This window comes from Diaphorina citri, unplaced genomic scaffold (genome assembly GCF_000475195.1).
Source record: "Diaphorina citri unplaced genomic scaffold, Diaci psyllid genome assembly version 1.1 scaffold409, whole genome shotgun sequence".
Classification (NCBI taxonomy): domain Eukaryota; kingdom Metazoa; phylum Arthropoda; class Insecta; order Hemiptera; family Psyllidae; genus Diaphorina; species Diaphorina citri.
Genome location: NW_007377844.1, coordinates 134,854 through 162,612, shown reverse-complemented (window position 1 = coordinate 162,612; position 27,759 = coordinate 134,854). Strand labels below are relative to the sequence as shown.

Sequence of the window (27,759 nt, the reverse complement as noted above, 5' to 3'; positions counted from 1 at the left end):
CTGAGGTACGATAGGACTTCCTGGTCGGATGTAAAGGTGTGTCATCACCTGTTAGTCTGATCTGAGGTTCTTTAGTCAGTGGAGGTTGAGTAGTCGTGTAACCTTATCACGGTCCCTAAGATAGATGTTATCTCCGAATGTTAGATTATTTGGTGGACTACTAGTTCATATTCCATGACTCCCCATCCTAGACTTTCAAACGACGTCTAACAACCTAACTGAAATTGGATTCAATAACAGAGAGAAGTCAGACGTCATTCGACCCAATTTAGTCCAAAATAATGAAAGTAATAAGGTCATGGTCCTATTATACTAATGTTATAAAAATACATTGATTTAACGTTCCAATGGATACAGTAAAAACCAACTGAAATTGACACAAGGATGAAAATACTAGACTTTTAGTTTAATCTTATTTATGGAATGAGAAAACAAATTCATTTAGGTGATGCCTTTTAGATAGATGAGTAACTTTTGGAAGTGTATCTTTTAGAATGGGTGGGGGCCCAATTTAATAAGTTAATAACGATAAAACGTGAAAGTATAGTGTCACTGTTAGATCACGTCATTATTTCCTCTTACCATTTGATCAGATAGAATATAATTTCAGTCTGTGGGCTTGCCAAGGGAATAATGGTCAATTAATGGAATCTATAGAGTCCAAAACAACGTTTATCTATAGTCAACGCGAATGATGAACCCACTACAAAGGTTTCAGTATCCTCGTCCTTTTTTACTCCCGGGCTGTGCCTTAAAAGGAAAATAGATGAATGCTGAAGACTAGGCTCTATTGTGCAAGGAGTGAGCTTAAAAGTCTTTAACATTTTCTCACCATAAATAGCATTTAAACCTTGTGTCTCATTGGTTGTAATTCAATAAAAAGCCCCTGTCTAAACTAACACTACCACCTAGGTCCACACCATTAGCCTGTTGCCACGATCGGCTTTCCTAAGCGGGGGAGTAAAACTGTTGCGTGAGGTTTAGACTAAGTACTAAAGCTGTGTATGCACCAGAGAGAGTTGAAAGGACGACTCTGATATCGCGCTTAAGGTAAAGCTACCTGTCGTGGTCAGTTTTTGAAGGTGTGTCTCGGAGACAAAACAATTTATATTCATGGAACAAAAATTGCATAAAGGTATAGTTGTAATAGTTTTCAGCGTACCGCTTCGATTCTCAATAGCCAAAAAACGGTCCATCCTAGTAGGTATTTACCCACGCTTGAAGGAGACTCGTAATCAGCTTATAATAGTTTCTTTAGCGATGTGGCCCTTCCAAGCTACAACCGCCCCAGGTTGCTTGAAATGTACAATGTTTCGAATAAAACAAGACTTGAGTCACCTACAAGTAAAGTTGGCGATGCCTGTGAATATTGTTTCATACCTGTTATTTTTAGCAGTCTATTGCCTTGACCAGTGCGAACATGGTATACAAACATCCATCCATAAATGAGTATGGTGTATCCCGACCGGTGTGATTCTACCAGTATAACTACCAGGAATCATTGGTGGATCTTGACTAGACCCGTGGGTACTACTTCCTTACCACTTTTTCTCTTTCGATGGTTGCGTTACGCTGATTGAGTGTGCTAATATAGCTGATTGGATAAACGTTAGCTTATTCCTTTCTACTTAAGAAAGGAATACTTACACGACTGACAAGCGTACCGTTGAAACGCGGTACGACGGATTGTGGTTGGCAATATTGTTCAGCTTTCTTTTTTCAAAGCTCTTTAAATTTGCAGGACAGGGATAAGCTAATGGTAACCTTTCCAAAAAATATCTTACACTTGGCAGAAGTCAAGCTCGTGTTAAGATATATATATATTTTGAGAGGACCCAAAGCTTGTTGAAAGGAGTAGTAGTGAAGATGAGGTTATTGATAAGAAATCAGAGTGTTATTTGAGGATTAGTTAAGATTTACGCTAAGAACATACTAGATTGGGTGGTTGAAGTATCGAGAGTAAAGTCCTTAGTTGCTAGTGTAACGTATTGTGATTTGTAGTATAACGTGCTTGGTTCTATCGAAGTAGTAAGGGGAGTTCATAGTATTAGGATGGATACTCGTTTGACCTGTTAGTATATGAATTTGAAAAGGACGACTAGTTTCTCTCTAAGGGTGCCCCTCTGGGCCCGCAGGCAAGCCTAGTGCATCTAAGAAAAAGAAAGTAAGCTTTGTGGGACGAATGAAGAATTAGGAGTAGGAGAGTGGTACTGATGGGACTCCAGCATCTCAGGATATTTGTAGATTGTAAGTTGGAATAGCATGGAGTTACTCCAGCATCTCAGGATATTTGTAGATAGGTGCTCACAGAAGTTCTCTTTAGGCTAACCGCAGACAGCCATTAATAGACAGCACACAGCGGACGAGACCGCCCAGTGGGGCCCTTGGCACCCACTCACTAGGTAATGGGAACTACATTATCTGTGGTACACTTCCTCAGGGGTAAAAAAGGTTTTAAGCTATTATTTTAAAGACAAAATTTTAATTCTTTTCAAAAGCTCTTTAGAAAATCTTGGCGTCGCTCTCGATTACCAAATTCCTCACATTCCAGAAAATGTAAATAAAAATACAATGCAAATATTTGCCACTAGGCGGCAGCACCTGATGAGGATAAAAAAAGTTTTAAAATGTTACCGCTAGAGCGCGGTACCTTTATGATCTGATTCTTATAATATAAGTTTATTAATTTTTATCTTTTGAAGAAATGAGGGAACGACACGTGACAAATGGCGGTCCAAAAGAGAAAAATTGATAAAAACAATAATGACAATCATAATGTAGAACAACAAGAAAAGTTTAGACGATTCCCACTTTGGGCAGCAAAGGGTTAACTTGACTGGTGGTCCAAAGGGTTAACTGAAAAATAAACTAATGTTAATTAATAAGATACTCTTCCCACAAAGTTTCCAAACAAATCAGATGGTCTGAAAAATAAGTACTACAAATTAGCATCATAGGGTTAAAACAGAATAAAATTACACAAGGAACTTATACAGAATATAGATATAAACTTATGAATTAAGTGAATATGTTCAACATAACTGAACAAAAATTAAAGAAGATAATTCTAGGTAGATTTCCACCAATAATGAATGGATGAAAATATCTGAAAAAAATAAACAACACATGTATGTATAAACAGGTTACACAGGAAAAGAACATTAGGTACCTGTAAATAAATTCAACGCTGACCTGTACCGCTGTCCGTGTCATTGGTATGCTCTACCTTCTCCTCGCGGTCTACACACACGTTGTCTCTGGAAGAAAAGGAGTATTTTTTTTTTTTTTAATCACATTTACATATTATTTTTTCTCTAATAATGCGCTTTTACTCTGGAATACCAGGTCGTTCACTCCATTACCTACATCTATTTTGACAGCGGCGATAGCTCAGTGAAAGCACGAGTTTCCAAAGGATCACTGAAAATCGGCAACGTTGCGTGTGGTTGGTATCCGTATTTCCGATAATCAGGATTTGCAAACATTTCTTTCCTCCACCAATCCTGTCTGATAACTATTACCCTCCTATCCTTCTTCTTCTTCTTTATTTTTGTCTTCTGCTTTCTTCTTTTCTTTTCCCTTTTTCTTTTACTTATTTTTCAACAATGCTCAACATGGAATTTTTCTTTAATATTTATCTCTCATATATTCTAAATTTTCTATATTGCTACGTACCTATTACTTTCAAAGGCACATATTATTTATTAATTTTAACATTGTTCATTCATTTTCGTAAGCAATCATACTATCTTTCGTTTGTTATTCGATCTCTATTTATTATTCTCATTTGTCTCTCTAAAACCATTCAATTTTGTGACCTTCGGAATGAGGAAAATCGGTTGTAATTTCAGTCACATTGAAACCATACACCTATTAAAGAATTACGCAACAAAATAAGCAGGTAGATAGGTACCTAACACCCAACGACCCAACCAAGATGTAATAATTTCTAAAGGTACTTACAATAAATAGAAAGTAAAAATTGTCTGTACGAATTGGTGTAGGTGCCGGTCGGTACCAGCTGATTTTCCCATTTCTAAAGGTACTTACAATAAATAGAAAGTAAAAATTGTCTGTACGAATTGGTGTAGGTAGCTATCTATTATTGTACATGTCTAATATATATTTACATTATTAGATATGTATGCATAATTATGAATATTATGTATTTGAAAAAAATATGCATAGGTACATGGGTATATTAGGTATGTTATTGTGTTGTCTGTAAGTGTAGGTGCCGGTCGGTACCAGCAGCTGATTTTCTCCGTAGAATCTTCCAGAAAGAAGGCGTTAGGCGTTAGGCATATCTTGGTGATCTATCATGATTCATGAATCATGTCTATGTCAATAATACGTGAGCTTCATACATATATATGATGACGGTTTCCTAATTATCAACACTGACAAGTTAGTCATTATGGCTCAGTTGTTATTGTTTATGTTTGACGCCAGTGGTTATCAAATTCTTCCTAGAGATTCGTTAATAACAGATTAACAGAAGGTGCTATGCCAAAAATATCCATTTTCCAAGAAATGAAAAGAGGAAGAAGAAGGAGGAGCAGGAAGAGGAGGAGTAGGAGGAGGAAGAGGAGGAGGAGGAGGAGGAGGAGGAGAAGAAGGAGGAGGAGAAGAAGAGAAGGAGGAGAAGGAGGAGGAGAAGAAGGAGGAGGAGAAGAGAAGGAGGAGAAGGAGGAGGAGAAGAAGGAGGAGAAGAAGAAAAGAAGAGGAGAAGAGGAGGAGGAGGAGGAGGAGAAGAGGAAGAGGAGAAGAAGGAAGAGGAAGAAGACAAAAAATTGTCAAGGAAGTTTTCTCATCTTTTCCATGTCTAGCTTGTTTTGCAGCATTCCCATTTCCATGCAGTCCATTCAATGGAATTTCCATGTCATTGCAATATTATGTCCATATAGTATGTAGAGTTAGTCATATAATATGTAGAGTTATGTAGAGTTCGTTTGTAGCTTCTCTTTTCACCATTTCCTTCAACATGGGTGCCAGGTTCTAGGTGGTACTAAGGACCATCAAATTGACATCCTAGTTGTCCCGGCCTAGGTTTTAAGTAAATAGACCTACCTAGTACCTAATGTACAGGGTGACCCAGCGTTACATGACGATTTTTATTTGTCCATACCTTTGTTATAAGTTGTCGTAGCTTGTTGAAATGAACATCACAGAGTTCAGAACAAAATAAGCTTTTGTTACAATGTAGTCGTGGACCCCGCAACATCGAACTTTCGCCGTGGTGGCATTTCTTAAAAGTAGTGAATTTTTGACTAATGCTCAGAGGAAATTTCGCACCCATTTTGATTTTCCTCCCTCCAAAACCGATCTTAGCTCGTGCGCCCTTTTTTTATGGAAATACGTTAAAAACAAGGTCTATATTTACAAAACAAGGCTTCTGGGTGAGTTGACTGGTGCTTTCCATCGAGAAATTCGCGCTATAGTCCAGAGGAAGTGCTAGAGACAGTATGTCGAATTTTGAATCAGATTGAGTGTTTTCAAAATGAGGGCGATTTTTCGGCTAGCGTTGTCTTCCACACCTGATCACCATCACAATCAAACTGCCCCAAAAAAGTAAACCTTATTTTGTTATCTTTCAATTAAAATAAATACCTACCACTCTTTTATCTTGAAAATTGAACGTTTATCTCGGGATCTAGAAGTCGGACCGCCCAGTGGGGCCCTTGGCACCCACTCACTAGGTAATGGGAACTACATTATCTGTGGTACACTTCCTCAGGGGTAAAAAAGGTTTTAAGCTATTTTATTTTAAAGACAAATTTTTAATTCTTTTAAAAAGCTCTTTAGAAAAATCTTGGCGTCCTCTCGATTACCAAATTCCTCACATTCCAGAAAATGTAAATAAAAATACAATGCAAATATTTGCCACTAGGCGGCAGCACCTGATGAGGATAAAAAAAGTTTTAAAATGTTACCGCTAGAGCGCGGTACCTTTATGATCTGATTCTTATAATATAAGTTTATTAATTTTTATCTTTTGAAGAAATGAGGGAACGACACGTGACAATACTACTTATCGTACATAGTAAGGTGATACCTACCTACCTATACTTTTATGTTCATACAATTACATAGTAAGTACATAAAGATTATGCGTTTTCCCTGTTTGCCGTTTCTAAAACGCAAAAATACTCGGAGTCAAGATAACAAACAAGTCTAATGATTCACACTGATAATAGATATCATAAATCGGCGCTAAAGAAACAAAAGAGCCCTAGTAACTAAAATTTTGCAAACTTAAAGAAAAAAGAGGTTTAGGTACCTACCTAATAAAGATAACTGTAACTGGCCATGGTCTTATCGTCCCGAAATCGAAGAGAGAAGGAAGACAGGACAAGAGAAAGCCATCAGCTGTTCCGAGAACCAACCCTATCCGTTCAGGATAAAATCCGCCCCGGGCGGGAATCGAACCTGCGACCCAGCGCTTGCAAGATACTAGATAGGCGGCATTGTTCCAAAGCGCCTACTTATGTAGAGGTTGGTTTAATGATGAATGACGTGGTGTTAGTATGCAGTGGTCCTTAACTTATCTTATGTAGGAATATAGGTAGGTATTTACTTAATATACAGGGTGACCCAGCGTTACCTGACGGTTTTTAAAGTGATTCTACACGTTCAATATTTAATATTATTTATGTACATAGGTACTCGTAGATATATCTAGTGAGTCTACCCATCTATTTATTCATTTTAGGTTTGTATCGGTAATGGATTTGTACCTACTTATTTGACGAGTGTAGAATACATAAATCTAGTATTGTCTCATTTCTTAGAATCTTAGAAGCAGAAGAAGGATTCTCTGTTCTCACTCCTTATATTGAGAAATATTTGGCACATCCACTAAAATATTCACCAAAATAATTTTATAATCATTATCATTTCCTACCTACTTTTCTCTCTTTGTGTCTCCTCTAAATAAGGAGATAACTTTTGGAGTATGAGACACATCCACCAATAACCTGCAATTTTGGGAACCTGCAATATTTTGGGGATTTTGACGCATCCACCAACAATGTAACCACACGTTTGAGTTTGAGGGGGGGGTCTTTTCTCACACTGTTCCTATGTCCTATATCTTTTGTGATCTCACCATTTATTAAATTGATAATAAATTAATTATAATAATAAAAATGAGATAAAAATAAATTAATTATTCTTATCAAGACAATTTCGATTAAGATGATTTAAATTTATTGGTGAGCTTACGATGTCACTCAGGACATCATCTTCAGGACATCAAAATCTATCTTGGTCTGAAGATGATGTCCTGAGTGACATCGAAAGCTCACCAATTTAAATCATCTTAATCGAAATTGTCTTGATAAGAATAATTTATTTATTTTTATCTCATTTTAATTTTTTTAAATATTCTTACGATTATTAAAAACAATTTTATAATAATAAAATAAAATTGTTTTTAATAATCGTAAGAAATATTTAAAAAATAATAAAACAAAACGTGACGTTAAAACAAAATATCAGAGAGTTTTTAAAAAACGATTAACACCGGAACCATTTCATGTATAAACAAAGACTTTAATATATTGTTTACTGTTTACAGTTCAAGATGATTTTATACATAAGAAATGTTTATGTTGTGCTAAAGGAAATCAATAACTTGGTTGTCATTATTATTTTATTATTATTACCCAACATGAATAGATGATGTTGAAGTTTTCTCACATACGGTAGGTATCAAGCACCTATAGGCACTAAATACCAATTCAGCACATTACGTAATTCCCAAGGAAATTAAGTAGGTACCTACCGTTATTAGAAACTTCTATCAAGTTCTATTCAAGTGAAATAATATATTGGTTCAAATCCTACACGCAATTAAATAGGTACCTACCTATCATCATCTTCAATTTAATTTTGACAACTTGTTGGAATTCACTGGTGGGTTTTTTTTTCCATTCTACCATGTGACTTACCTACTTACATACCTACGTAGAATTTTGCTGACAAAAAAATCAAACTAAATGGATATTGGTTCGTTAAATAGGTAGATACCTAGATTTTAGTCCCCCGGTTATAATATTAAATTTATTATAATTTTGAATGCACCAATTCCCGAAAAGATTTTACTTTTAAGCAAATCTATGGACAGGACCCACTTATCACTGTTATTGGATCGGAAGAAGGGCTGTCCAAGTATTATCTGCTCATTTAGGTCCTCAACCACTGCAAAAGTAGTGACTAGTTTGATTCCACCCAGCTGTATACATACGGTAGGTATCAAGCACCTATAGGCACTAAATACCAATTCAGCACATTACGTAATTCCCAAGGAAATTAAGTAGGTACCTACCTACCGTTATTAGAAACTTCTATCAAGTTCTATTCAAGTGAAATAATATATTGGTTCAAATCCTACACGCAATTAAATAGGTACCTATCATCATCTTCAATTTAATTTTGACAACTTGTTGGAATTCACTGGTGGGTTTTTTTCCATTCTACCATGTGACTTACCTACTTACATACCTACGTAGAATTTTGCTGACAAAAAAATCAAACTAGATGGATATTGGTTCGTTAAATAGATACCTAAATTTTAGTCCCCCGGTTATAATATTAAATTTATTATAATTTTGAATGCACCAATTCCCGAAAAGATTTTATTTTTAAGCAAATCTATGGACAGAACCCACATACATCACTGAAGTTAAGCAACGTCGTAGGTAACATAATTATGGACGGGTGACTTACCCTCTCCACCACTGTCGCTCGGCAGCTGTCTTGACTATCATGTTGAACACATTGGCCAGATCCTTATTCATATCGCCGAACAGATGATGGAACAGAGTGGCGTCTGAAATGAGAAGAGAACCAGTCTTGTTCTTAAACCATGGATTTCAGTCTTTTCCAGGCAGCCCTACTGTGAACGGTGTACCTCATGCCCTGGTAAATATTTCTCCATCAAGTCTTGACTCACACAATCTTTTAACCTTTTCTTCGGTCTCCCTCGCCCTTTTCTCCCACTGGCTTCCATTCCACTCAGTAGGTAATATATGTAATCTATTAGAAAACTTGGCTTACCACTGTAAACCATGGATTTCAGTCTTTTCCAGGCAGCCCTACTGTGAACGGTGTACCTCATGCCCTGGTAAATATTTCTCCATCAAGTCTTGATTCACACAATCTTTTAACCTTTTCTTCGGTCTCCCTCGCCCTTTTCTCCCACTGGCTTCCATTCCACTCAGTAGGTAATCTGTAATCTATTAGAAAAATTGGCTTACCACTCTGAGGTCCGCCACTGGTGGAGTTCTTGCCTACCCCGGTCTCAACACTTCCCAACTCCTCTACACTTTCATCAGATTCGACACTGGCGTTCTCCTTGGGTGATTTGACCACGGCCTCTTGGTTTTCAGACTCCTCTGAGTTCATGTAGTCCCTGAAATCAGAAGGAAAACAGACGTTATTGTCGATTAAGTTCGGATAGTCAATTCGGAAAATCCCTAAGAACCCTAGTCATATGAAATAAGGTAAGCAAGAGAACAGACGTATGAGAAAAACTGCATTGTTTTACAGATACTTGAGATCCGCTTTGACGGATCAAGAGTAGGTAAATCCAAACTTTAGGACATAAAAAAAAAAAAAAATTGAATTGATAAAGATGCAGATTTTTTTTCTATTTATTTATATAAAAGGAAAGTAGATGAACTCTTTTTGATTACGTACCAATTACGACTGTAGGTAGCCTACCTAGCTCGCAATTGATCGAAATCCGGGGTAGATTTTTTTTTTTTTTTATGATGTCAATTTGTAAAAGTTGTTTACTGGATTGCAAGTAGATATTAACTTTACCTAATAATATGCAGATATTGTTTTAACCCTTCAACAACTTGTAATTGAGAATTGGTTCTACTTTTTATCAACACATCACCACGAGCGCCGTACCTATTTCTTTCTTTGATGATACCATTCTATCAAGGGTTAAACTTGCCTTGAGCATAGAGAGCACATCAAATATTTAGTGTCAATCGAGCAAGATAGGTACCTACTACCTAAGTAAATAGGTATTGGTAGTTAGGTATCTCACGTAATTAATTAGGTAACAAGCAGTGTTGATTCAACGGGTATCACCGAAATTAATTTGCCAACTGTAACAGAGGTGAAGCTAATTAAGATTTAGATCAGTGATACCAAACAGTGAGGTAACGAAAATCAGTGATAACAAGATAACGCTGAAGCAATTCTTCAAGTGATGAAAGAGTTTGTTTTGATGAAAACTGGTAGTAAATCAGTGAACTGTAGGTAGAACTCACTCAGAAGAGGGAAAACAATACCCTAACTAAAGCTACTAAGTAAGTCCATTTAGCAAGCCGCCTGGCATGAAGTGCGGTAAAATCGGCAAATGCCGCCCAAGTGGAAACGTATAGCTTAATAAACCTCCCGAAAGCTCATTGACACCCAAAAGGACAAAACTATTCGGCAAATATTTAGTTGGTAGAAGAAATGATAACTGCTAAGGTCTTATCGTCCCAAAATCGAAGAGATAAGACAGGATAGGAGAAAGCCAGCCGTTCCGAGAACGAACCTTATCCGTTCAGGATAAAATTCGCCCCAGGCGGGAATAAATCCGCGACCTAGCGCTTACAAGGCAGACGCGCTACCAACCACGCTAACTAGGCTGGCGTAAAGAGAGTAAAAAGGTCAATGCTTTTAAAAATTGGACAGTTTAGTTGCGAGTTCCTGAACCATGAGAGAAGAAAAGTCAATTGTTTGATCAGCCATTTTTGCTAAAGCATCTATGTCAAGGTTGAAGTTAGCAGCAAGGATAGGCCTATATTGACTTGGCATACGTTGCACAAACAGGCTCTTCAGAAATGTGTCTGACATATTGTTGCCTGACAATGCTCTCATGTGTTGTAAGAGAACAGAAGGTTTCCTATCACCTAACTCCAATTCTTGCAGCAGCCTCAGTTTAGTCTGTTCTGACTTGGAGAACTGAGTTATGAGCCTATTCTTCAAGTCTGTGTAAGGCTGATTGGAGAGTGGCTTGCATATCAAATCGCTAACAGTTTCAGCTACTTCGGAATCTAAAGAAGCTACAATATGATGGTACTTCGTTACCTCAGTAGTGATGCCAGAGATAGAAAATTGGGACTCAACTTGAAGAAACCAGATTTCAACATTTTTCTTCCAACGAGTTACTTACTAAACAGAGCTCCCACCTTCTTCCAACTTCAAATCACTCTAAAATGAGGAAAAATTAAAATCATGTAAACAAATTGTAGCGAAATGAAAACACAAGTTGTAGATGTAGGAAAATGTAAATATTCAAGGAGGATTTATTGAGAGGTCAGTATCAAAGCTCACATTTTCTGACGAAGTAAAAGAGTGAGAAGTTCTGCAATATAAAATATAGTGTAGCCACAGCCAGCCACAAAATCAATCAGTAAACAATTCACAGGAGTGTTCTCTAGTGGTGAGAAGAAAAAGTTTCCAAGATTCTATCTCCATATCAGCTGATTTTTGGTTTGAAGCAAGAAAAACGTTTTGTCCTCGAACGAGGACACGGGCACATAGTACTACAAAACACTTTTTAGACTCGGGCACATAGTACTATAAAAATTTTGTCCTCGGGCGAGGACACCGGTCACATAGTACCACAAAACCCAAAATGAGCTCGGGCGCGAAGAGGCTATGGATGGTTCTTTTCTGCTTAATCCTGTCCAATTGAATTGTGACTCTTGGTGCCGCCAGTGTGAAAGTTCAATCGGCCACTGAGAGGTTGTTCCGTTATCATCTTATATTATAAGAACGAGATCCATTCACATTTCACACACTGATCTTACCTAATAATATGCAGATATTGTTTTAACCCTTCAACAACTTGTAATTGAGGATTGGTTCTACTTTTTATCAACACATCACCACGAGCGCCGTACCTATTTCTTTCTTTGATCATACCATTCTATCAAGGGTTAAACTTGCCTTGAGCATAGAGAGCACGTCAAATATTTAGTGTCAATCGAGTAAGATAGGTACTACCTAAGTAAATAGGTAATATTGGTAGTTAGGTATCTCACGTAATTAATTAGGTAACAAGCAGTGTTGATTCAACGGGTATCTCCGAAATTAATTTGCCAACTGTAACAGAGGTGAAGCTAATTAAGATTTAGATCAGTGATACCAAACAGTGAGGTAACAAAAATCAGTGATAACAAGATAACGCTGAAGCTGAAGCAATTCTTCAAGTGATGAAAGAGTTTGTTTTGATGAGTTTGTTTTGATGAAAACTGTAGTAGTAGATCAGTGAACTGTAGGTAGAACTCACTCAGAAAAGGGAAAACAATACCTGAACTAAAACTACTAAGTAAGTCCATTTAGCAAGCCGCCTGGCATGAGGTGCGGTAAAATCGGCAACTGCCGTCCAAGTGGAAACGTAGCTTAACAAACCTCCCGAAAGCCCGTTGACACCCAAAAGGCCAAAACTATTCAGCAAATATTTAGTTGGTAGAAGGAACGGTAACTGCTAAGGTCTTATCGTCCTGAAAGCGAAAAAGAAGGAAGACAGGACAGGAAGAAGCCAGCCTTTCCGAGAACGAACCTTATCCGTTCAGGATAAAATTCGCCCCGCGCGGGAATCGAACCCGCGGCCTAGCGCTTACGAGGCAGACGCGCTACCAACCAAGCTAACTAGGCTGGCGTAAAGAGATTAAAAAGGTCAATATTTTTAAAAATTGGACAACATTATGTAGAAAATAACCATTCACGGGGCAATTCCCTTATGGATGGTTCTTTTCTGCTGTCCAATTGAATTGTGACTCTTGGTGCCGCCAGACCGCCAGTGTGAAAGTTCAATTGGTCACTGAGAGGTTGTTCCGTTATCATTATAATATAATTATGTATTATGAATCAGAACAGACGAAATCATGAAAGTAGAACTACTTAACTTCCAGTACCACCATGACAGGGGAAGCACAGTGACATCTAAATGTCACACTCTCATTAAAATGAGACAATTTTCGACATCTCCCCCAGGAAGTATAGCTAGATTCGGCAGTGTGGATTTGGCATGCCATTGAATTCTAGTCTATATTTGTTTATAATTTTATTGTTTCTATATTTTGTTTATTTCGTTCCAGATGGTTGGAAGGGTCAGAGATGAGAGATGGGTTAGGGTCGTTAGGGTCTAGGTAGGAAGGTCCTAGGTTTACCTTCCCATTCATTATCGTGACATCGTCAATCGATTGACATTAGGGCTGGTCAATTAGTTTACCATACAGGACACATTATGGGGCAAATAATGTAACCAAATCATGCTACAATACAAAGTAGGTAGGTACGATTATTTGGCATCCCAACTTATACATACCCTAATCCAGGGATCGCCAACCCGTCGATTTCTGGTCCAGAAAACCTCTCGTTGAGAGCAACAATCAAGTTCAAAGACCAAATGGTAGCCCGTCAAGAGTCTACTAGTCATCTGAGTAGCTCGCGACCCAGAAAAGATTGGTGAGCCCTGCCTTAGAGTCTATATATGCTGCCTCATGTTAACCTTATGTTAGACCCTCAGACACAGCACTGTAAAACTCAAGTTGGCCCAAAATGTTACTTTTTGAGCAAATCACTGATCCGGTGAGCAAGTACTAGGTATGAATTCCTTGAAGTTTCTGAAACTAAATTTCAGATTTCAGTTCAGCGCCACTAAAATCAATAATTCAATAACCTTTTGTCATTCAAAAATCAAATTTTTTTCCTGTCACCCAACATGGAGATAGATTGTATTTGTATCTTTTGTGTGTGCCAAATGAGAGAATAGTAGGTACGCTGTACTGCCGAACCCCATACTATCAGCCGGGTTTTAGTAGAAATTGTAGTAGTATTCTAGCGTAGATTTAGTAAAACCTAGTCTTATTGTGACTTTAATCAAAACTTCATGTTGAAGGTCCATCCATTCCCAGAAGTTTTCAGGATTTCTGGGTTTACAATCCCATATTGAAATTTGCATTGGATCAGTTAATTGATCAAAAAGTCAACATGCGATTTACAGTGCTGTTTCTTGCATCAATCAACATACTTAACGTCAACATGATATGAAGACCGATCATCAATAATGTGCTAAGTGCCAAAAATTTAAAATTTGAGTTAGGTACGGATTCACGTACTATGTACCAGTGAACATACTCTGTAAAACGCGCTAAGCTCCACAACGTTCCAAAATAAATAAAAAATCCCGATAGATGGGGGTAGTGGTATATGTGCCCGTGGTAAACCAGGAAAAAACTCATTATCTCAGTTTGAACTTTTTGGCACTTAGCACATTACATTATTGATGATCGGTCTTCTATGATGAGACAGTGCGTACTAGTAGACCCGGGGGTTTATTAGTTAAATTTCTAGAGTGTTCGGTACCTATAACCTATATCTACCTGACTGATGACTCCAGATAGACAGATAAGTAAGTAGATAATTATCTGCAAATAATTAGGTACCAGATAGCAGGCAGCTATAAACGAGTTACTTACTAAACAGAGCTCCCACCTTCTTCCAACTTCAAATCACTCTAAAATGAGGAAAAATTAAAATCATGTAAACAAATTGTAGCGAAATGAAAACACAAGTTGTAGATGTAGGAAAATGTAAATATTCAAGGAGGATTTATTGAGAGGTCAGTATCAAAGCTCACATTTTCTGACGAAGTAAAAGAGTGAGAAGTTCTGCAATATAAAATATAGTGTAGCCACAGCCAGCCACAGTACTCCCTCCCCAGAACTAACTATATCTGGAAGGAGTAAAAATACGACGTCCATATCTTGAGTATCTCGAATCATCATGTTGAGAACCTAGGAGAAAAGCTGGTTTCAAGGTCACTACCTCCCCTCACATGGAAGTGTGTTTATGACGTGAGGGGCGTTAACCATTTTTTAGGTTTACGCTTCCCCTCTTGCCATGCTAAACCAAGCTCTGGACTTCGGTTAACGATGGAGTCGCCATTTTTTTCTCGGTTAATGCGAGCAGCTGATTTTTTTAAGCAGCTGATTATCCCCACTACGAGATTTTTACCCCCACTCTCTAATTTTCGGTTCTCGGTTAATTGTTAAATAAAATACGACAAAGTATAAAATAAGGTCTTATAAAGTCCAAATAGCCTCACAAAGTACATAATCTGCAAAACTTCCTTGATTCATAATTTGTTGACCAATGGTCATTTTTGTCAAATTTCACCAAAACTGGATCAACCACTCCAGAGTTTAAATCTCGAATTTAGAACTAACCGTCACCATCACAATTCTTCAAAAAACCAGACTGAATTTCATAATTTTGCAGAAGTTCTTGCCTTTTTAGTGCCTGATAATGCCTATACTATACCTAACCACGAAGCAGGAGGGAACATCACACTTCTTCCTCATTTATTGTGACATTTGGAGACTGTTCGGGAACAGTTTTCGAGCATGCTAAGCGGGTTCTCCGAATATGCTCAGAAAGTTAACAAACATTTCAATATGAACCACTTAATCTGGGCCTGATTTTTTGGTTCTGCTTCTCTTAGCCTTAGTAGGTAGACTTTTTTTTAGATACATTTTATGAGGCAGAGCAGTGTGTTTCTACCTTGAAGCCTTGGTTCTTTTGTTAAGCTCTCTCTGTTCCATGTTCCATTTCTAAACAGAACTTGAAACACAAAACCATAGCCTAACCAAAAAGGAAAACCAGGAACCTAAAGCTTGGTCTGTAACCAAGGCCAACCTGATTTTCCGTTCGCAAAAGGAAAATTGAAGTGTTGCACGCGGTCGCGGTTAAACACAATAAGATAGGTAACCACTATGTTTTTGTCTCTTTAACTATAATCTCATGTCTCCAATAGGTAGAGAGGTACCTACATCCTATAATGGTCAGGCATACCTACCTCAGTAGGCACTAAGTTAGTATTGTTTTTCATAGTAATTGCTTCAACCTTGGGAATGTAATCCTGTAACCTCCTTCCTCCCAAGTCTCCAATATAGGTATTACCTACCTTGTACCTATAATCTATAATACCTCGGTAGGTATAGATATCGGTACTTAAAGGACCGTTTTCACTTGTCGTTCCGAAAAAAAGTCGTGTCGTGTGTAGTAGGAACACTTTCATTTAAATTGCATTGCCTAGTGGGCATTCGGGAGAAAATCGAATGAAACTTACGACAAGTGATACCTACCTATACTAAGATGATTTTCTTCCCCAAGAGGTTTAAGTGGGAACGGGCCTTAAGTAGATAAAGCACCTCAGTTGATACAGCCACCTCAGTTGGTATAGGGATCTAGGTTGTAGGTAACCGAATGGAATAGCCACATCATTGTTTCCTCTGCGGTTCACCAAATGGCGTAGCGTGAGACCAAGACGCCAGAACCATCGAGAGTTCACATTTCATGATATTTCCCATTGTTGTATACCTGCTATATCCATACCCACAACTTAGTGGCGTACCTACAATTCAGAGGCGTGCATTCTGTTTAGTAGCTGGCCTTGGAATCCAAGCTCTGATAGCTCCGGTGTTTGTTCCTTGAGTATGTAGATTGTAGTAGGTGAATGACGAAAGAAGAACACGAGTAACTTTTACTCTTTACAGGTAGAAGAGGGGTTTTTATTGTTCCGGCATGGCCGTTCATGTCACTCATCCATTTAGTGGTCTTGCTCGGCGTAGTTTATCAAAAACGAAAAAATAGCCTATAACCTTCACGGGAGTGCAAGCAAGAAGTTCACAAAGTTTCATAGCAATCGGATGAGCGGTTTGGCCAGGCATGAAGTTCGAACAAACAAACACACACACAAACATTCATTTTTCTATATTAGATCCAGACATGTTTCGCCATTTCTACCATCTTCAGAGTAAAAATTGCTCGTAAGAAAGGAAAAAGCTGGAAAATATTTTTAACTGTAACTGTTAAGGTCTTATCGTCCCGAGAGTGAAGAGAGAACGAAGACAGGAGAGGAGAAAGCTAGCCATTCTGAGAACGAACCTTATCTGTTTAGGGTAAAATCCGCCCCGGGCGGTATTCGAACCCGCGGCCTAGCGCTTACAAGGCAAACGCACGACCCCAGAAGCTAACTAGGCTAGCTATTCGCCACTGTATGTTATTCCTTCTATATCTATACATATACAACTACCAGGTACCTGTCTCAATTCAGACGTAGATTACAGCTATTATCCCATGCAAATTGTACATGGGATTCTTAAAGACCAAGCCTATGGTTTGGGATTGCCTATTAATGGCATATGCCTGTCTGACGGTTAGAGGCTACCTCTCCCTGTTGTTCTCCTTATCAAACAACTGACACCTGATGGAAACAGGAGTATTAGGTATCTAGGATCATCAAGAACTGCAATAGTGTAGGACCACAGCCCGTTATGCACAATATGCACATATCATAATGTCTATTGTACACCAGTACCTTTTTTTATATATCAGAAACATTGTTTCTCAACGGTTCAAAAATTTCATCTTAAAAGTTGCACAAGATTCGAAGTATTATAAAATTTGTTTCGCAACATTTGAGGAACCTATTTCTGCACCGATGTTAATTGTAGATCTGGGCATACCTACAACATACAAGTAGCGTGGGTATGGGAAGAATTTATACAAATGTATTAGGTATACATTAGGTAGGTCGGTACGGGAAATACAAGGAATTCATACCATACAAGTGTAGGTAGTAGGTATTTTTTTTTAATGAGTGTCGCATCTAGGATCATCAAGAACTGCAATAGTGTAGGACCACAGCCCGTTATGCACACATCATAATGTCTATTGTACACCAGTAACTTTTCTTTTCTTTCTTTTTTTTTTTAATCAGAAACATTGTTTCTCAACGGTTCAAAAATTTCATCTTCAAAGTTGCTCAAGATTCGAAATGTTATAAAATTTGTTTCGCAACATTTGAGGAACATATTTCACTTTCATGCTTGCTTACTCTTGTAACTGGAAGGTGTCAAATTAAACAGAACGATAGTCAGGCGAACGGCAAGTACATTGTAAAGAAGCAGAATTAAAAATCATCGTACAAAGCAGAATTAAACAACAAAGCCAGCCTAGTTAGCTTGAATTTTAGCGCTCAAGCTTATGGCTTGTAAGTATACCTATACCTATATCTACCTGACTGATGACTCCAGATAGACAGATAAGTAAGTAGATAATTATCTGCAAATAATTAGGTACCAGACAGCAGGCAACTAAATTTCTCGTCCGTTTCCGTTTGCCAGACGTAAAAACCCAAAAAAAAAAAAAAAAAAAAAAAAAAAAAAAAAATCCCATGTTGAAATTTGCATTGGATCAGTTAATTGATCAAAAAGTCAACATGCGATTTACAGTGCTGTTTCTTGGATCAACATATTTATACTTAACGTCAACATGATATGAAGACCGATCATCAATAATGTGCTAAGTGCCAAAAATTTAAATTTTGAGTCAGGTACGGATTCACGTACTTACTATGAACCAGTGAACATACTCAATTAAAAATTTGAGTTAGGTACGGATTCACGTACTATGTACCAGTGAACATACTCTGTAAAACGCGCTAAGCTCCACAACGTTCCAAAAAAATTAAAAAAATCTCGATAGAAGGGGGGTAGTGGTATGTGCCCTTGGTAAACCAGGAAGAAAAACCTCATTATCTCAGTTTGAACTTTTTGGCACTTAGAACATTATATATTGATGATCGGTCTTCTATGATGATTGATGAGACAGTGCCTACTAGTAGACCCGGGGGTTTATTAGTTAAACTTCTAGAGTGTTCGGTACCTATACCTATTTTTTTTTTTTTTTTTTTTAAGTAAACCAGGAAGAAAAACCTCAATATTTTAGTTTGAACTTTTTGGCACTTAGCACATTATTGATGATCGGTCTTCTATAATGAGACAGTGCGTACTAGTAGACCCGGGGGTTTATTAGTTAAACTTCTAGAATCTAGAGTATCTAGAGTGTTCGGTACCTATACCTATGTATACCTACCTGACTGATGACTCCAGATAGACAGATAGGTAAGTAAGTAGATAATTATCTGCAAATTAGGTACCAGAGAGCAGGCAACTGAATTTCTCGTCCGTTTCTGTTTGCCAGATGAAGATGTTCGTTGACTGTTTGGACTTTACTAATAATGGTAGGAAGTGGCGGTCTAATATTTCCAACTCTAGTGTCCAATTTATACTAGTACACGTAGTACCTACTTAATAGTTTAGTAAACTAAACTGTAGAACTCTCTAGAAAACCTAAAAAACGTGAGGGGCGTTAACCATTGTTTAGGTTTACGCTTCCCCTCTTACCATACTAAACCGAGCTCTGGACTTCGGTTAACGATAGAGTCGCCATTTTTTTTCTCGGTTAATGCGAACAGCTGATTTTTTTAATCAGCTGATTATCCCCACTACGAGATTTTTACCCCCACTCTCTAATTTTCGGTTCTCGGTTAATTGTTAAATAAAATGTGACAAAGTATAAAATAAGGTCTTGTAAAGTCCAAATAGCCTCACAAACACAAAGTACATAACTCTGCAAAACTTCCTTGATTCATAATTTGTTGACCAATGGTCACTTTTGTCAAATTTCACCAAAACTGGATCAACCACTCCAGAGTTTAAATCTCGAATTTAGAACTAACCGTCACCATCACAATTCTTCAAAAAACCAGACTGAAAACTCTAAATTAAAAAAAACCCCCCCCCCCACAATTTTTAAAAAAAAAAAAAAAAAAAAAAAAAAAAAAAAAAAACAGACTGAATTTCATAATTTTGCGGAAGTTCTCGCCTTTTTAGTGCCTAATAATGCCTATACTATACCTAACCACGAAGCAGGAGGGAACATTACACTTCTTCCTCATTTATTGTGACACCATCACATCACAGGTGTATATAACTTCCAGTACCACCATGACAGGGGAAGCACAGTGACATCTAAATGTCACACTCTCATTAAAATGAGACAATTTTCGACATCTCCCTCAGGAAGTATAGCTAGATTCGGCAGTGTGGATTTGGCATGCCATTGAATAATTCTAGTCTATATTTGTTTATAATAATTCTATTGTGTCTACCTATATTTGTTTATTTCGTTCCAGATGGTTGGAAGGGTCAGAGATGGGAGATGGGTTAGGGTCGTTAGGGTCTAGGTAGGAAGGTCCTTCCCGTGATCATCGTCCATCGATTGACATTAGAGCTGGTCAATTAGTCGATTGGTCAATGTTTACCATACAAGACATATTATGGGGTAACCAATGTAAGGCCAGCCACTCACTATCAGGTGGACCTGACAGGTACACCGGATCCGGTCCGCCTGTTAGGTCTACCTGATAGTGTGTGTGCTCATCAGGTATCAGGTAGACCTTTTCAGCCGTACGTGTCAGGTCTACCTGAGTGGATGATGGCCTGACCATGCTACAGGCATTAAAGTAGGTACGAGTATTTGGCATTCCGATTTCTATATCTATGCTCATACCCTAGACCAGGCTTGTCCAACCCGCGGCCCGCGAGCTCATTTTTGCGGCCCGCGAAGGCCCGCCTAAATATTTGAACGAAAATGGGAAATAACAGTAAATATACTAAATAAAATAATTAATGCATGAAAAATTTCAAATTTATAAAAATTATCCCAGTTTAGGTACCTACCTTACAAATTTCATAGTTAGTTTCTAATTCTAGGTACAATCAATTATAATTACATTACACCAGGCCATCCCCCCCGTGAGTTGAGTTTTTGCGGCCCGCCAACTCTCTACCTTGGTCTCTTGCGGCCCTCGGGTGCCCTAAGGTTGGACAACCCTGCCCTAGACCCTATTAGGGTCTATCATGACTCTATGCAGGATCATGTTGACTTTATATTGGACACTACAAGAAACATCACTGTGAACCCTAAGTTGACGCAAAATGGGACTTTTTGAGCAATCACTGATCCTGTACTAATAAAATTATCCCTGTCGCGTATAATATCTCTAGTAGCGCGGTCAAACTTTTTTGACTTGGCGGGGCGAAGCGCTACCGCGCTCCTTAATAAATTCCTTGAAGTTTCAGAACTGAAATTCAAATTTCAGTGCAGCGCCACTAAAATCAATAATTCAATAACCTTTTGTCATTCAAAAATCAGAGTTAGACGTAATTTTTTCCTGTCACCCAACATGGAGATAGATACAGATTGTATATACCTACTGCATATCTGTATCTTTTGTGTGTGCCAAATGAGAGAATATTATGTAGACTCACAGGTATCTGCTCTGTCGAATATCGTGGAACATTCTAACAAACCTTATTGAGAGCAAAATGATAAACAAATTCATTTACATAAAAACCTGTGGCTATACCTACGTACCTATATTGTAGCAGCCGACTTCCTCGAATTCTCTATATTTATATTGCTGAAAATATCAGGGTATTATGCAGGTACTTTGGTCCTGAGATAGGTCCAAATAAGGACCAAGCTTTAAGATAGATTGGTAAATAAGGACGGACATTTTCCTTATTACCTATGGGATTCCTAAGAATACAGCTTTTCTTATTATAGGATCCTTAAGGACCGAGATCATACCTATTGTAGCAGCCGACTTCCTCGAATTCTCTATATTTATATTGCTGAAAATATCAGGGTATTATGCAGGTACTTTGGTCCTGACTTCCTGAGATGGGTCCAAATAAGGACCAAGCTTTAAGATAGATTGGTAAATAAGGACGGACATTTTCCTTATTGCCTATGGGATTCCTAAGGATGTAGCTTTTCTTTTTCATAAGGTCCTTAAGGACCGAAATTGTTAATCTCTTTGGTAATCTCCAGCCCAAGATTAAGAAGATACAAAAATTAATAGCTATACCTAGGCTTCTTTTTCTTTTTAGCTAATAGGCTCCTAACTTCTAAACCTATTAGGGCTATTAGTGTTATTAGGTAGGTACTTTGGTACTTATTACTCATGTTCCCTACATAAAAGTTATCTCTGCTTTACAAGAAGGCGAGAGACTAATAAACAGTTAAACTTACAGACTAATCTGACTGTGCCTAGGTACACAGGTATTAAGTATACCTATTATACATAAAGTACCTCCGTACCTGGATACTATTTTTAGCTGTAAGTACTAGCATTTACTATTTATTCTCGGTCTCGGCAGCTTACTCTCTTTATGACTATTATAGTTACCTTGAGTTTTTTTTTTTTTTTACTTTCTATTACTACAGTATTTTTTGTAGTATTTAGAAATTAGAAAGTTCACTTGAAATGTTTTACAACTTGTGTGGGTGTTGGGAGTCTAATGTACCGACTCATCCAATGTACATACCTACCTGTAGATCTTTTATCTTGTATGGATTTAACGTCACTGGATTTTATCCTTAACAGATAAGGTTCGTTCTCGGAACGGCTAACTCACTCCTATCCTGTCTTCCTTCTCTCTTCGATTTCGGAACGATAAGACTTTAGCAGCTACAACTCCTCTATCAAACTCTGTTCAAAAGACAGCTGGTTATCGCAACTAGAGATATTATACGGAACAGAGAAAGTAGGCATTTTCAGGTAGGTACCTACTTGTAGAGGAAAAACTACAAATGATGGAAGAATTGACAATACCACTTTGACGGTTGGGGATTTTTTCTCATTGATATTAGAGTGCTCACCATTAATCCCAAATATAAAACTGCCGGTGTCCGGGTCCGAACAGGCGACCTCTAGACTGTGAGCCACCCAGTAAACGCAAGAGTACCAGTAGAAATTTCAGGACAATAACCCGACCCGATACACTTTCACATCTTGTTGCAATCTACATACATACAATACGACCTCGAACGTACAATAACATTCAACGTTCTCTGTATGCATCTACACATTCACTACCTGATGTTTAGCTCTTCAACACAACAATTAACAGTTAACTAACTTTGGTCTTGGTTTGGGTCTTGATGTGTATTTGAAGGTATAGGTTTTTTAAGACGGTATGGTCCAGAAAATAGCGAAGCTATACTAGCTTTTAAGAGGTTTGATAGAGGGAACTGTAACTGCTAAGGTCTTATCGTCCCGAAAGCGAAGAGAGAAGGAAGACAGGATAGGATAAAGCCAGCCGTTCCGAGAACGAATCCTATCTGTTTAGTATAAAATCCGGTTCGGGCGGGAATCGAACCCACGACTCAGATCTATACAAAGGTAGACGCGCTATCGTCCAAGATCTGATGAAGAGTAACGACCGAAAAAGCGAATGGTCCAGCCTCTCTGTCTGTGGCTACTTTACTCCCAAACTTTTCGTAGAATCACTCCTGTAATATCTTAAAACCTACGACGCACGACGTTGTAAAACCAGAAGTCATAACACCTCTTACCCGCAGAGTATAATTATAACCGCACACTTACACGTAAAACCCCAAATGGAAGGAACTATCACCCGCAAAACCCCACCAAAATGCAAGGAACAATCACCGACTAATTGAATTTCGCCAATTCCTAATGATTCTGAGAAGTGCTCCTGTCTCTCGCTGGATCGGTTGCATACAGGATTTATAGCCCTACCTATCGACTTAACATACTTAGATGTTTGACATGTGAACTATCTCCTTGAAAAGAAAACATGGAAGTTAAAATGATTCTTGTGTCCTCACTGATTAGTAAGTTATCAGAATCAACTGAATTAACCTTTCCAATAAAACTGATAATGACTAGCAAAGTCTCGATTTTGGATTTTGGGCAGACTTTTGCAAAACAATAACAATACCTATTAGGTAGGTAGGTAAAATGATTCTCATGTCCTCACTTCCTCACAGATTGGTTACCAGAATTAGGTTGTTTAGAAATTCTCCCAAATGATGAATTGTCAAAAAAAAAAACCAAAATTAGGTTTTTTAAAAATTCTCCCAAATAATGAATTGTAAAAAAAAAAAAAAAAAAAAAAAAGATTATACCTGGGTACCTACATTGAATCATTATTCTCTTCTGATAAGAGTAGATAAGCTCGGCAAACCTTATCTGGTGTTTATAAATCATATTCATTATTATTTTCAAAAACTTCTACGAGAAAGCGAAAGCGTATGATTTCGCAAAAAATCAAATAGGTAGGTACATAAAATATGTAATGAGATTCACATAATATGAATCATCTGTCAATAAAATTATCAATAAGTAAAACGAACAATCCTTTATTTTCGCAAATAAGTACGTCGCGTCATATCAAAGATAATAATTATATTGTTTAAAACATCTTCAGTTGAGTCATGATCTCCAATCGACAAAAGATAGGTACCTCTCACTGATCAAGTGAAACAGAAACTGTAATTGAGATAAAGTATCTCGAACTCATCAAGAAACTAAAACTCAGATATGGTGAGTGAGATAAGTGTATGGTGATTAAGACAAAATATCTCTAACTGATCACGAAGTTCAAGAAACTAGAAATGATAAAGAAGTCAGATTCAGACAGTCTCAGACATGCACTTACGGTTTTCGTCAAGTGAGATCACCTGAGCAGAAAAACTAGTAAATATCCAGTTCCAGAACCGATTAGTCAGTTTGGTAGGCTAGACATGTAGATAGCTAGTCTGAAAAAACTTCGACCGTACCAGGAATCGAATCCACGGGACCTCCAGGCCATCCGGTGTGCAAGCCTAGTGTGATTACCCCCTTGAGAACGGAGGTTCTGTGAATTTATTGTGAATCGATGTGGATATCGACATCGATCGACAAGGAAAATCTATGTATGTTGTCAAAGCAGTGTGGACGGATCAGTCGACATCGATCGATGGCCGGTCGACTATGTGTGGACACACCTATTTATAGGTAGCAAGTAGGTAGGCTGTCAGGATAGGCTTGTAGTTAGGCTGTCAACCTAGAACCTAGGTAGGTAGGCTGTCAACCTATAGGTAGCTATATTGTGGTGGATTTCACGCTACGCTGAATTGGATGCTCTCTCAGTGAAGCGGATCAGAACGCTGACGTCATTGCAATAGAATTCGACCCAAACCAACCTCGGTAGATACCTACCAGCAGAATTACCACAAATACAATTTCATTGCTGATTCCTAATATCTAGGTACCTATTATGAGTATTATGTATCTACGCGTAAGAACCACGAAGCTATACCTAGGAAGGAATATTAGATATTTTGAGAATTTGTTGAAAAAAAAAGGGTTTCATAAATGGAACTCTAACTGCTAAGGTCTTATCGTCCCGAGCAGGAAGACAGGCTAGGAGAAAGCCAGCCATTCCGAGAACGAAAATAATCCGTTCATGACAAAATTCGCCCCGGGTGGGAATCGAACCCGCGATCTAATAGCGCTTACAAAGCAGAAGGCAATCCTAATTGAGGACTTGGAATAAAGTGACATAGGGCTTAAAAATAGCCGATGCGATGGCCATGGCCCTATACTCATGTACATGTACATAGGTACCATTGTATCTACTTCAGTGAGATAGATGAAAAAGAGTTCTTACCTACAAATCTCAAATCTCAAAAAAAAAAAAAAGCTGACAGTCGAAAATTTCGTCATTTTATCGAAAAAGGCCGAAACCAAAAACTAACAAAACGAAGTCGAAAATTTTTTCACTCACAGTTCAATGTGTACCTACGTGGAATACGGACAAAGAGTTGTAGCCCATGCTATATCTGTGGAATATGGACAAAGATGTGTACCTACGTGGAATATGGACAAAGATACAAATGTATATGGAATTATAGTCTGTTTGGTCAGAAATGTTTTGTATGCCCATTTTCCTATGTACTATTTATCTATGTTCGTACATTATTATTTATATCGGTGTAGTTTTGCTCTATGGTTGGGATTTGTTTGAGTTTGTTTGTTTGTTATTTTATGCTTGTTGTGAACAGAGTGAATACACAGACTGCACTCACAATGTCAATCAAATGTCCGATTATTTAGATCGATCTAAACAAGGCACCTTCAGAAATAAACATCTGAGCTCGACCCTAATATTGTTTTTTGTGCAAAGACTGTAAACAGATCATATTTTGTTTGTAATTCTTAGGAAATTACAAATTACTTTTCTTCTTTTTCAATTGATCTTTCTAGATTCTAGAAGAAAGATATTTTTTTGAAGAGGTTTGATTTTGGTACAGGTAGGTACCTAGCTATGATATACCAGTTAAGTAATACCTAATTAAATAGTTGGAAAAAGATTTTTATAGTCGAAAAAAAAACCTACCTGATATTCCTCAGGAGTAGTAACATAGTCTGCATAGGTGTTGGCCAATCCCGCAATGATGACATCAGACTCCATCAGTAGTCCCAGTTCATCTTGTAGTGCCCGCCTTAGTCTTCTTCCAGCCATGGTGGTTAATTCTCCCGGTACTCCTACCAGAACTAGATGACCTATACGTACCAGTTGGGTACTCACTGTGTTGGGCTGCCATTGATGGGGGACGTTCATCTGAGGGGGAAGTATAAAAGTGACTCGCTAAAATTAAATTTCCTTAGCCGTTCCGAGAACGAACATTATTCGTTCAGGATGAAATTCGCCCCGGGCGCATAAGGACCAAGCTAACTAGACAGGCAAACAATATTTTGATTCTTAGGAAACTTTCTTCTTCTTAGTTTGAGTTTTCTAGAAGAAAGGTAGACTTTGAACTTCAGAGAAGAAAGAAGAAACATGGATAATATAAACTTCTACGAATTAAGGTACTTGTTTTTCTTCTTCGTTCGAGTTTTCTAGAAGAAAGGAACACGTAGACCTATACGTACCAGTTGGGTACTCACTGTGTTGGGCTGCCATTGATGGGGGACGTTCATCTGAGGGGGAAGTATAAAAGTGACTCGCTGAAATTAAATTTCCTTTAAGCTTGGTAAACTTTGTAAACAAGCTATGTATGATTTGCCAGCAGATTTATTTTCCAACACAACCTTGTCTTTCGACAGACCGTACATGCGTGTGTGCGGTTAACACATGAGAGCCGAGGCCTACATTAAAGTCACACCAAATTTGACAAAACCCTTCTCTCTTATTCGCCAATATCTCAGTCGCTCAACGTCAGGGTGCATCGGGGATTTGTCCATTAGTTATAAATCAAAATTTCCTACTATTTTCACTATTATTTTGACATCAGCAGGAGTATAATAGGATTTACCTGTCTATTCCTTGATTATACGAACTGTCCCTGGTGTTTAACTCTTAACATGAGTCTAATTACTGTTAGGTGTAAAAACCTGGGACCAGTCCAGTAGCCAGAAGGATAGGCTTGGGTTTCTGACAGGCTGTCAGGTGAGGAGTATATTGGGACTTACCAGTCCAGTGGCCAGAAGGAGACTTATCCCAAGGACCAGTTTAGGTAGACAGGGGAAAAAACACTGGTCACAATAGATCTAAAAAGGTCGCAGTGATACAATTGCATAACCTCTCACAAGAGAGGAGCAACCAGACCCATAATAAATAAATAAAAATAGCGGGACGGAACACTGCAACGCTCCTTAATAAATTTTATGACGTGACTTGGAGTCGAACCACCGACCTCCATTGCCAAAGTCCACTACACCACTGAGTTTAGTTTTTCTTTTTTGTGACTAAGATTTTAATTAATTTATTTACCAAGGCTTTCCTATACATGCGCTCAGCTATAAGTCGCGTACTCTCAAACATATCACGACCAGGGCCGGACGCAACACAGGAATCTCCTTGCTTGGGACACGCACTGGTGTCTATATCACAATCCACGCCTGTCAGGAGACACTTGGGACCTTTGATGTTGGGGGATACATCACCCAGGTTGGTAGACGCAAAGGCTGCTACGAATTTGCCCTGGGTACAAGAGGATTTTTTTATTCTTAATCATTTTCCTCGAACTTTA

The 27,759-nt window shown here is 38.1% G+C and overlaps 2 protein-coding genes across 2 annotated transcripts in view; both read right to left on the bottom strand.

The window, feature by feature from the left end:
- Positions 1-27,759, bottom strand: part of LOC103508562 (transforming growth factor-beta-induced protein ig-h3-like) — a 78,928-nt gene that overhangs the window by 19,178 nt on the left and 31,991 nt on the right. Inside the window, exons 2-3 of the mRNA XM_026823132.1 lie at positions 9,261-9,415; positions 8,731-8,833 (exon numbers count right to left, since the gene is read on the bottom strand). Of these exons, the coding sequence (XP_026678933.1) occupies positions 8,731-8,833; positions 9,261-9,415 (258 nt within the window). The remainder of the gene's footprint in view (positions 1-8,730; positions 8,834-9,260; positions 9,416-27,759) is intronic.
- LOC103508550 (neutral ceramidase-like) overlaps positions 27,564-27,759 on the bottom strand; it is a 45,253-nt gene continuing 45,057 nt past the window's right edge. Inside the window, exon 8 of the mRNA XM_008473105.3 lies at positions 27,564-27,710. Within this exon, the coding sequence (XP_008471327.1) occupies positions 27,698-27,710 (13 nt within the window). The 3' untranslated portion in view covers positions 27,564-27,697. The remainder of the gene's footprint in view (positions 27,711-27,759) is intronic.